Source organism: Mastigoproctus giganteus, chromosome 7 (genome assembly GCF_048544385.1).
Source record: "Mastigoproctus giganteus isolate SK-2022 chromosome 7, ASM4854438v1, whole genome shotgun sequence".
NCBI lineage: Eukaryota > Metazoa > Arthropoda > Arachnida > Uropygi > Thelyphonidae > Mastigoproctus > Mastigoproctus giganteus.
The window spans coordinates 54,202,819-54,215,302 of record NC_143581.1 but is presented as its reverse complement, the minus strand read 5'-3'; the positions used below and the strand labels follow the sequence as shown (position 1 = coordinate 54,215,302).

General features: G+C 36.7%; 1 protein-coding gene across 1 annotated transcript in view; it reads right to left on the bottom strand.

Annotated features, from left to right (window-relative positions):
* Positions 1–2,805, bottom strand: part of Dnaaf6 (Dynein axonemal assembly factor 6) — a 35,458-nt gene extending 32,653 nt beyond the window's left edge. The window contains exon 1 of the mRNA XM_090378315.1: positions 2,706–2,805. Coding sequence (XP_090234441.1) covers positions 2,706–2,805 — 100 coding nt within the window. The remainder of the gene's footprint in view (positions 1–2,705) is intronic.
* Positions 2,806–12,484: the final 9,679 nt, after the last annotated feature.

Below are 12,484 nucleotides of genomic sequence, written 5' to 3'. Positions count from 1 at the left end.
GGGAGAAGACAGGGTGGTAATCAATGGTTGCTGCTCTTCATGGACTAATGTTATTAGTGGACTCCCACAGGATTCGGTGTTGGGTCCTCTGTTGTTTTGTATATTTATCAATGATATTGATGAAGGTATATCAGGCTTAGTGTCGAAGTTTGCAGATGATACAAAGGTTGGCAGGGTTGTTAATGACAGTAATGGCAGTGTGCTACTGCAACAGGATCTAGATAATTTGGGCAAATGGGCTAAGAAGTGGCAACTGAAGTTTAACCTTGACAAATGCAAACTACTGCATATGGGTAGAAGTAACCACAGAGAAACGTACCAACTGTGTCATACTACACTTACGGTAGTAGAAAATGAAAAAGACCTGGGAGTTATGATCCCAGAACTAGGAAAATAAATTCAAATTATGCGGAAAGAAATTTAGACTGGACTGCAGGAAGTTTACTTTTAACCAATAAGTTGTTAATTACTAGAATAAGTTGATGCATGGGTGGCTGATGCTGACAACATGGGAAAATCTAAAGGTCAGCTGGGCAGTTGTGAGGAGGGAAACACACACACACATTGTTTATTTTATTTTTTATATATTTATTTTTAATTTTTATTTCTATTATTTTCATATATTTCTTATTTTTATTTAGCATTTTTTTTTTTATCCAATTCAGCAAAAGCATCATATAGCTAATATTAATATTAAACGATTCAATTATTGTTTGTCTCCTATCATCCCTTTATCTATAGTAGTAACTTGTCCCTAATGCCACATTAATTACTACTTGCAATTAACGTGGCAATAGGGATAGTTAAATAAGGATAAAGTTTACTATTACCACTATGAATAAACGGATTCAGAACATTCTAGTCTCTTTGGCTATTTAGTATTTAGGTTCGCTGGAAAAACTATTCATTTTATTCTATTCATATTTTATTCATTTATATGCAAAATACAGACTTACCAGATATATATTAATTAACTGGTTTTAATGTTTGTTTATGTATCTTATTAATGGTTTTATCAAATAGCTTAAGGCTTCGGATCACGAAAGTTTCCCACACTATACAGCACTGTTGTTGTTCGTTACCATAGAAACAGATCTCAGATCATATGACTGGTGATTTTCTCCAATATTTGTCGACATTATAATAATATATAATATAATATATTATAATAATTATAATTATTATAATGTTATTATAAAATCATTATAATAATTTTGAAGAAGAAGAAACCATTTAAAAAAAAAAAAAGTACTAGAGAGAGAGAGAGTGCAATGGCAAAGCTATGAATTTTGAACCTACGGCGAGAGTTCCAAACGATCTCCACACTAAAACGGCTACACTTATCAAATGTCAAGGCTTTAGCTGTGGCAGACCTGGTATGGTAGCACATAAACCTTGAATAGACCGGGGACCAAGTCCCTGATTGCTAAATACGGTCGATCTGCCAACTCGCACTGGGTCAGCGTGGCAGATTATGGTCCATTTCTCTCAACATGAATCGTCAAGGCGGCTTCCATCCTGCAGTCGATTGATAATGGCTGCAGTTTACCTTTTTTAGTATCTGTTCAGCTAGCACAGTAATTATAATCACCGTTGACCCCACACTTGGTAGAAAACGTTTGAGTTCCATTCACGTCAATGATGTACCGGTAATAAACTTTTATGGGATGCTTTTTTTTTTTCACTTCGTGGCTGATTTAGTCGGTTTCACACGTAGAAAGCAAGGCTTTTTCCGGAAAATTTAACCCCGGGGGGCTCACATCTGGTGAGTACGGGCTTGGCACACCCAGGGTCCTGAGCTGGATATCATCATTCTTCTCTTTCTTGGTGATTCCTCTCTCTCTCTCTCTCTCTCTCTCTCTCTCTCTCTCTCTCTCTCTCTCTCTCTCTCTCTCTCTCAGGGTAACTCGGGATATTTTTTTTATTTTTTGCTGGTGCAGCATAAGCTTCAGGCTTCCTTGCACCATATAGCTAATAATAATAATAACTTCTTTTTTTTTTTTTTCTGCAAAACGCATTTCGATCAGAGAACACAAGCAATTTATGGACATAATACAAATGGGATTACAAGTTCGGTCTTGGGGCACCCTAATATGACACTGACCACTGGGAAAGTCCGTGGAGAAGATAAGGGCATTTGTATAGGCGAAATGAGTGAACAGTCTCAGATGTCGCATAGACAAAATCCTATTCGTTCATCCAGGCATATCAGCAGCTAGACAAGATTTGATGCAGTCAATTTGTTGGGCGGTGTGAAGACTGTCTACCTGCCGTATATGCTGCTGGAACCAACCCCCTCCTCACTCATGGCGACTGTGTCCTTGCAGAGGAGGGGCCAAGAATGGATCACAAGATTCATCGGCAGGCGTTAGCAGATTCAGTGACCTTGTCTGCCTTTGGACCTCCTAGTAATTATTCTGTCTGTGGTGGGTATGACCATTTGCCATGGAGGTTCCCATGACGACCTGATCCATTGCTAGGAGATGTATAAATACAATTGATTTAGCTGTTTGAGAATAACAATTCGCCATACTGTTATCCTCAAACCCCAGGTGTATTGACCACGTTGTGATATGGAGAATTGTCATGCTGATACAAATACAATACATTTTATCTGTATCAGCATGATATGTGAAGGTTATTGAAAAAACATGATTTGTAAATGGGTTTTAGGTGCATCAGCGAATTAGACCACATTATGTTACTCAGTAGCTGATTTGCACAGTCAGACTTCTCCAAACGAATGGCAATGTCAAAAGCATCATACTGACGTGGAGAACCCAATATGTGAATGTGAATTGCCATGATTCAGATAAAGTATAAATGTTCGAAATATCCCAATAGCTAGCTACATTCATGGTTTCATAGACAACAAACAAACCAAATATAAATTATGTAAAACAGTCCTGTACCATCATGTTACTACTACTAAAATTCATCTTTGGCACAATATAATTTATGTGAAAGCATTCTGTGGGGAGGTAACACTAATGGTGATCTTCTGTTTTTTTTCGCTATTTCCAATAGTTGAGTTTGAGTATCCCACTTACTGTCTGGAGAATGGACATGTAGCAGGCATGCCTATTCTCCAGATAGAGAAAATAGAGAGCTTACTTTTGCAGTCATGCTATGAATAAAGCCAGGTCCCTTTCTCTTCCTGTTCTGCTCAGTCTACCTGTCACTGAACGTGTATGCCTACTGTATCTTAATTTTAATTGGTACTACTGTCCACTTGAAATTCATCATTACTTTCCAGGGATTAGGGGTCCCAATACTTATTGACATGTAGTATATACTGTACATTGGTAAATTACTCTTTAAGATTTTTCATTTATATAGTTTTTCGAAGGCAGAACTGTACATCAGACATGCAGGTGTAGGTAGGCAGTGTAGTACTTCGTCGGGTACAACTCCAGAGTAATTGAACGAGCATCAAGAAATTGTTTTTGTGAAAGGGCAGAATGGGAATTTTTCCTCTGCCATTTAATACGAACCTCTACACTAGGGAACGAATTTGGATATATCAATTCCCGTCCATGGCGCAATGAACTTTTCTTTCTTTCTTTATTTTTTTTCACTTCGTGGCTGATATACATACATGTATTGGTAATAGTAATAGCAATAGAGGCATGTGATGCAAGAAAGCAAGCGTATGAGCTTACGTAGCATCAGCCAAAAAAAAAAAAAAATAAATAAATTCACACAACCATTCCCTCTAAATGTTTGTCCAGTTCCTCCTTGAATTCATTTAAGTCATCGACTTCCACAACGACAGATGGAAGTTTGTTCCAGAAATTAACCACCCGCTGGCTAAAGGCAAATTTCCGCACATCTGTTCAACAACTGTCTTTCCTCTATTTGAATTTATGCCCCTTAGTTTCGTAATCTGAGCAAGTGAAGAAATCCGATCGGAATTAAACGTGCTCAACCCATTCAAGGCCTTATACGCCTCAATCAGATCACCTCGCAGGTGCCTACACTCCAGCCGCTGCAATTTGCAGAACTTAAGCCTCTCTTGGTAAGAGGACCCCTTCGTTGCCCTCACCAATCTTGTTGCCCTTCTCTGTACACGCTCAAGCAAATCTACATCCTTCCTAAAATGAAGCCTCCAGACCTGTACGCAGTACTCAACGCGTGGCCTGACCATTGCCTTATACAAAGGGATAATCACCTCCTTTTCCCTGCTAGCAAAACGCCTGTTTATCATTGATAAAACCCCATGACCTGTTTTTGCAGCCTTTCTGCATTGCTCAGAAAACTTTATATCTGACTGCACAATTACTCCCAGGTCTTTTTCATTTTCTATCATCCTAAGTGTAATACCACACTGTTCTGCTCTGGAGAAAGTCCAATGAAATGATTGCAGTTTTATACTACTACTACGACTACGTGGTGCTGTCGATACATTTCACTTTGTACCACTGAAGAGAAGGTTCTTTCTTTTTTTTTAATTTTTATTCGCTGGCATCTTGTAAAAGTTATTTTCTTAAAGTTTGTACTTAATAATGTATGAATGGTGTCTTATTTTATTTTGGATCTTACTTTCTGCAGTTTTATTTTTATTTTTAGTGAGAGATCAGCGTTCTCAATCTAAAAGAACATGATTTTAAAGAGAATATTGGCATCTATGAAAACGCCCGAGGAAGGATAAAGTGCCTGAAAGCAATGTAATTTGAATAAGCTGTCTCTAAAACCCTAAACCCTAAAATTATTTCATTATTATTGGAAAAAAAAACTTGATTATTAAAACTCATGCTACGTTCATTGGAAGAGAAAGAAGCGTAATATTTGATCTTGAGTCCCTAATTAATCATCGCACAGAAGTAATTCGTCTGAAAGTTCTGCTAACGACGATTAGGGCTTTCAGACATACTATGACTTTTAGCATTGTACAAAATTTTTACTGTATCATGTTGGGAGATACAAATAGCTGAATTCTAATCATCTTAGTATTTGTGCTAGTATTAATAGTGGCAAATGATTTAAGAAAACCAGCTTATACAGCATCAGCCAAAAAATAAAAAAATAAAATAAAATTACAACACTTCCATCATTACCTGTTCATCCTTTCTAACAGTTTGTCTAATTATTCTCTAAATTTCTTCAAACTGTCCACCACAACACCAGATGGAAGCTGCCGGAAGGCAAACTTTTGTTCATCTATCCTGCAACCATCCTTCCTCACTTTACCAACTCATGTGTGTAGCTATGCAAATGGCAGGATGCCATCAGCATTGAGCTTAATCCATTAAACCTTAAACACTTCAATCAGATATCTTTGCAGGTGTCTAGTCTCCAGACGCTGCAATTTGCAGAAAAACTGAAGCATTTCTTGGTAAGAGTACTCTTTTCTTCCTCAATAAAACATTGCCATTCTCTGTAACCGTTTCATTAGCTTCTTGTCCTTCCTAAGATGCAGCCTTCAGACTTATAAGTAGTACTCAATATCTAGCCTAACCATTGCATTATACAATGGAATAATCAACTCCTTATCTTCTGTAAACAGTGAAATACAAATGTCAATGATAAACAGTAAATGTAAAATATACTGTAAAAACAGTAAAATTGTAAATGTAAAATGTCAATGATAAGTAGTAAAATTTCTGTTTATCATTGACTGATGTTCCCATGATCTGTCCTGGCAGCCGTAAGAACTGCACTGCTCAGAGAACTTCATATCTGACAGAACAATCCCCAACAGCTCTTTTTCGTTTTCCGTCATCATGAGTATCACACAGTTGGTTCATTAATCTAGGATTACTGATACCCATATGCACTATCGTGTATTTTTGAATATTAAACTTCAAATGTTCTTTCTGAGTCCATCTGCCTAATTTTTTATGATCGTGTTGCTGCAGCTTATCCTGATTAGTATCCCCTGCCAACTTTGCATCATCATCCGGAAACTTAGATGTTAAGCCTGATATGCGTTAACGAATATCATTAATAAATATAAGAAAAACTACAATGGGTCAGTGGGTCAGGCACTGAACGTTAGGGAATTCATATATATACCTGAGGAACAAGAAGAGCAATGCCCACCTCTGTCTTCTCCCACTCAACCATCCCTTTGTTCAGAGCAGCAAATTTCTCTTAATGCCACACTGTTCCAATGTGTATAGAAGTCTTTTATGTAGAACGATACTAAATGAGATCATATTTATTTTTTGAAATATGACGTCAAAATTATTTTTTGCTTCCAGTTCCTTTGTTGCTGCATTGTGTATCCAATTAGATTGGTCAGACAAGACCGCCCCTTAACAAACCCATACTGTGATTCCAGTAGAACTGCATTATTGTTTTAACTAGCACCTCCTTTATTTATCCTGGTATAGGAGTCAAACTGACAGGTATGTAAGTACTCAGGTCTCCCTTTGTTTCACTTTGTGAATTGGGGATACATTTGAACATCCCCAATCATTCGGGACGTCCCCTGAATCCAAAGGTGCTCTTTAATTATGGCTCAAGGTTTGCTTAAATCTTTTTCTGCCTCCCTTAATATAACCAAACAGATCCCATCTACCCCAGATGTCTTTTTTACGTCTTCTGTTCATATGATAGCACCCTTTGATTCAGGAGAAAAATATATAAAATATCATATTAGGACCATCCAAAACTAATTCATCTGCCGGTATGTATTACGTTCATAAATTGCGTGTGTTCTCTGGTCGATTTGCCTAATTTGATGTGTAAAATCCGAGTTTCTGTGGGGAAAGCGCTGCTGTTCACTTCTGAGACTGACTAACTCAGCCATGGAGTGAAAAGTCCATAAAGTTCTTTGCGCCATTGACGGATTCGGACCAGACCTTTTCATAGTATTTTCCAGTTCATGGAAAATACTATGAACTGGAAATGTTTCTCTCCATTGTCAACGGAAGTTCAAAGGGAAAGTGAGAAAATACAGACCTGTAAGCTGGATTTCTTTTTCAGGAAAAATTACGAAGTATCAGTCATTAAAGAAGTGTTGAAGGTTTATCTTCGCAGGAATGTAGCTATAGTTCTTTTCTAGCACGGATTTGTTAGGGAATATCACGTCTGACGAACTGATTAGCTCTGATGCGGTAACAAAAGAGCCAGATGCAACAAGTAATTTTGACATCATATTCTTAGATTTCAGTAAGACTTTTGTTGCTTTTCTACTTGAAAGGCTGCTGTACAAATTAGAGCCATGACATTAGGGGCAGGCTACTACTATGCACAAATGTATCGCTAACTGGCAGCAGAATGACAATAATGGGCACTGCTCTTCTTGGACTAATGATTTTAGTCGGGTTCAGTGCAGAGTCCTTTATTTTTAAATACTGTATTTATTAATTATATTTATATTTAAATTATATTTAATATTTATTTATTAATAAATATTTTTTAAATATATTGATGAAGGCATATTATGTTTAATGCCCAAGTTTGTAGATGATACAATAGTCGGGAAGTTTGTAGATGATACAATAGTCGGGAAGTTTGTAGATGATACAATAGTCGGGAAGTTTGTTAATGACAGTATTCATGGCATATTACTGAAACTAATGCCATAAAAGTTGGGTATATATTCTTAGAAGTGACAATTCAGGTTTAACGCCAATATATGCTAGGTACTGTATATAGGTTAGAGCAATCCCAAAATAACATACTAGTTTGGCAATATCACACTAAAGGTAGTAGAGAAGGTAAAAGACCAGAGTAATTGTATGGTCCAACATGAAGTACTCTGAGAAGTACAGGCAAGTCCAATAAGATCTAATGGGTGGGATATGTGAAAAGTATAAAACATTTTTTCAGCAAGGACAACAGGAGCTGATTATCCTGTTTTATAAGTCCATGGTTAAATGTATCTTAAGTACTGCACATATGTTAGGGAGTCTCATTTTAAGAAGGAAGTGTACATGTTGGGACGGATGCAGAGAAGAGTAACAAGATTAGTCAGTTACACTAAAGGTCAAAAAGATGCAATTTCTGTAAATAGCAACAGCTAGATAGCAGATACCTGCAAGGAAACCTGACTGAAGTGTTTAAGTTTTAAATGGATTTAGCATACTAATTACTAAATACTGATGGAATTCTTACTTTTGCTGGGATGAACAATAAAGGGTACATAAATTGAATTGATAAATTGAAATTGAAAAGTAATTATTTCAGGACAAATATGCATGTTATAATAAAGGTAGGTGTGTCGAAATTTGCTTTTAGCTATAGATTAATTGATAGTTTTAAAAAACTTTACTTTGGTGATATGGGAGTGAGTAGCTTGACAAATTTAAGGAGGAATTAGGGAAATTATTATATAGGATGTACTGTTGGTGTCCGTTTTTATTCATTTATTATTATTATTATTTTTTTTTTTTGGCTGACTCCGGATAAGTTCGGTATAACTTTCTGGCATCATTTGCTGCTACTAGTACTAATACTATTACTAATTATGAGCCCTCGTGGGTAGTACAGTTAGTAAAACCGCCGTCCTCCCCACACTGGGTGGAAAAGACCCGAGTTCGAGTCCCGTCGATGACGGAAGGATTTTTATGGGCCTTTTTCACAACGTGGCTGAGTTAGTCGGTCCTAGACAAGGGTAGCATGATTTTTCCTTCTGTGAATTCAGGTTTTTCGTCCAGCAAACAGAAAATTGACCCCAGAACACACACAACTTACAAACAATGTACACTGAGCAATATGACCTTATTCCCTGATGATCCTAAAACCATATAGCAACAACAAATTATGCACGCCTTTTTAGTGGTGACAAACGGCAGCTCATGGCTTTGCATTTACATAAAAAGGAAAAAATTCCCACTAACAAAAATTTGTCATCAAATCCTCTGACAAAATTTGCATAGTAAAATCCATCTCTTCAACTATCTAATCCATCTAAGAATGAATGAATGCTGTCTGATAGGTACTAGCATTAAAAAACAAAAGAAAACACACTGTTTTACTCAAATCTTCTTAATGATTTTTATTTTCCTACTTATATAATCTTATCCTAATTAAATTTAATTCCTAAAGATGCACAGATAAAGTTCACGCTTATGGTAGTTTGATAATTAAGCATTATTTTGACAGGTGATATTCATTCTAGGAAGGATGTAGACCTGTTAGAAAGCATACAGAGGAAAGAAGAGAGTTTAATCCAACTATTGAAGATTATTATTTTTTTTTATCTAGAAAGACTTCTTTTGATGCTGTCTTCTATTGGAGGTTGGCGATTACCATGCCATACTTCTCTCTATCTTGGGCGAGATGAAAAAGATCCCCATTTGATCTGCCAGTCCAGTTGCAGATGTTTTTCAGCCAAGAAAGTTTCCTCCTCCATACTCCTCTCTTTCCCTCTATTTTTTCACTCCGTGGCTGAGTTAGTCGGAGTCAGACGTAGATAGCAAGTTTTTTCGTCCCGCAAAACAGGCAAATCGACCAGAGAACTCACGCAATATACAGACACAAATACGGGTTTATGTAATCAATTACGGGTAACCCTAATATAATAATTTCATCCTCCCCTCTATTTTGTCTACTAGCGTAGCACAGTGGTATCGTCACCGTTCTTCCAATACTGGGTGGAAAAGGCCTGGGTTCGAATCCCGTCGAAAGCACTAAGAACTTTAATGGGCTTTTTTTCACTCCGTGGCTGAATTTGTCGGTCTCAGGCATAGATAACAAGGTCCCCCCCCCCTCCAGAAACTAGGATTTTTTCGTCCGGCAAAACAGGAAAATCGACCAGAGAATACTCGCAATTTACTAAAAAAATAAATACATGGTAGATGTAATCATTTACGGGTGACCCTAATATCATAATTTGTGTTTTTTCCTCTATTATTACTTGAAGCAATTTACATTTCTCATTTCTAAGGATGCGTCCCAGATAGGCAGTTTTCCTTCTCTTTACTAAGCTGAACAATTCACGTTTTCTTCCTGCTCTTTTCAAGACTTCGATGCTAGTGATTCTGCCTGACCAAGATATTTTTAGCATGAATCTAGATCGAAATTTCAAAGGCCTCTATTTTGTTCATGCTTGATGTTTCCAGCGTCAAAGTTTCAACTCCGTATAATAATATAGATCACACATAAAATCTAACGAATTTCAGTTTGATTGACAGATTTAGGGTTTTGTGATACCGCATTGTTCTGTATTGTATTTCTCCCAACCTCTATTCTTGCTTTTATTTCTGCTTCCGGATTTAGTTCAGCATTTAGCCAACTACTAAGGTATTTAAAATGAGTCACTCTATCTATTGGAGCTCAATTCAATAATAGCTGGACTTCGCTTACTGGAGATTTACTCACAGTCATGCATTTGGTCTTGCAGACATTGATTCTTAAACCCATATCATTACATTTGTTGTTAATACAGTCTAAAAGCAATTGAAGATCTATATTTTCTGCGAATATAGCAGTATCGTCAGCGTAATTCATTTATCAGTTGACCATTCATTTTAATTCCTTCTTTTCTTTCCCACAATGCATTTTGGAAAATAACTTCAGAATAGACGTTAAATAGAATGGACGAAAGAATGCAACCTTGCATTACCCCTCTATTTTATATTGATCTCATCAGTTTCACCCTCTTCGACACTTACAGTGGCTATTACAGTAGATTTCTTTGATGAGTCTGATGTCCCATCCATCAAGATCTAGCTTTTTAAGTACTTCTATGAGCTTTACATGTTCTACCCGATCGAAAGCCTTTTTTTTATGTCTATGGAGCAGATGAACACTGTCTTCTGGTGTTCTCTACATTTTTGTAACAACACGTTCATACCTAGGGCAGCTTCTCTTTTGCCCAGTCTGCTTCAGAATCGAAATTGGGTGTCGGAGATTACTGATTCACATTTTTGTAAATATTTTTTTTGGATTATCCGTAGCAGCAGCTTCAACATGTGGCTAAAATAAGACGAAAATCGTTGCACGAGGTGATGTTCTTCTTTGGAAGAGCGATGAACAAGGACCTCAACCAATCGTTAGGTGGTGTTCCACTTAGATATATTTTATTGAACATTTTGGTTAGATCTTTCAGATTTTCTTCATCCCAGGGGCTCACATCTGGCGCTCAGGTGTGAGCCGCTGGGATTTGATCATAGCCGACTGTCTTGCCAGTCTTTGCCACTCCCAGATCATATTTTACTCCAGACTAGAATTTCACGACCTTCCTCCCTAGGCATTTCAACATTTACATCCTGTTCCATATAATCGAAAAGCATCTTGATGTTAATTTTTCACATCTTCTTTCAGACTACATCATATAGATTCCCACATCTTCTTTCTGTCATCACCTCTTAAAACTAATTGATTCTGAGCATTCTTTATTGTGCATGGCATCCTTACGTGTTCAAGAAAGAGTGATGCAATTTAAATCTCACCTCCTGGAAACTGCTTAGAGACCTAATTTGGTTATTCTCCAGAACATGCGTGCAACCCCGTCTGTGGCGTAACTAGGGGGAGGCAGGTGGGGCACATTCCCCGAGCGCCAGATTTGGGAGTAGCATTTTTATGGTTAAAAATGATTAAAAAATTTTTTTTTTATTTTCCCTGGCGCCATTAAGCCTGTGAACCCCATAACTCGCAGTGAAAGAGCGGTGAAAGAAGAAGGCTAATTTGGGACGGATTCAAGAAAAAGAATTGTGGGTTTTTCAATCGATTTTCATTTTTGGCTTGTAAAAAAAAGTTAAGTTAGTTCACTCACTAATAGTGCCTGCAAAGTGGTGCCCATGTTCTGGAGTAGAAGGCCTAAATTAATTTCAAGGTTTTGAAAGAGTAAGTAAATTAAATGCTGATGACATCTTACTCTTCTCAAATGTAGTGAACAAAGTTTGTAGTTGCAGCATAGACATACATTTGCATTTAGTCAAAAATTAATTGGCTTTGGAATAATCTTTCATGCAGTATTGTGGAAGTGAGCAGTTTCAATAAATTCAAAGATCTGGAAAAGTTATTAGTCGAAGCGATGGACAAATGATATATACATATATATATATATATTTTGATTTTGTTTATCTTTCATGCAGCAATTCGCCCGCAGGGTAGCAAGATCTAGTAATTAGTAGTCTGTGATTTCGCTAATTATTATTATTATTATTATTAACCAAAGCCTGAGGTTTATGCCGCACCAGCCAAAAAAAAAAAAAAAAAAAAACTCTCAGTTACCTTGAGAGAGAGAGACAGAAGTAGAAGGGAATCATCAATAAAGGGAAGAATGATGATATCCTGCCAAGCTCATACTCACCAGATGTGAGCCTCCTGGGATTATGCTGCTATTGTGCTGATGTTTTGTCTGTGAGGTACTTGTGTTGAATCTATAATACTTTTATAGATAATTTAGCAAACAATATTATAATTCGAGACATGAATTATTTTTAAATATCTTTTTAAACAATAACAAACGTTTAAAAAGATTAAAAAAGGTTTTAAAATATTAAAAAATAACAAAGGTTAAAAAAGAAAAAAATTGCTTTTTGGGCTAGTTTGCCGTTTCGTATATAGTGAAGAAGACGACACTATA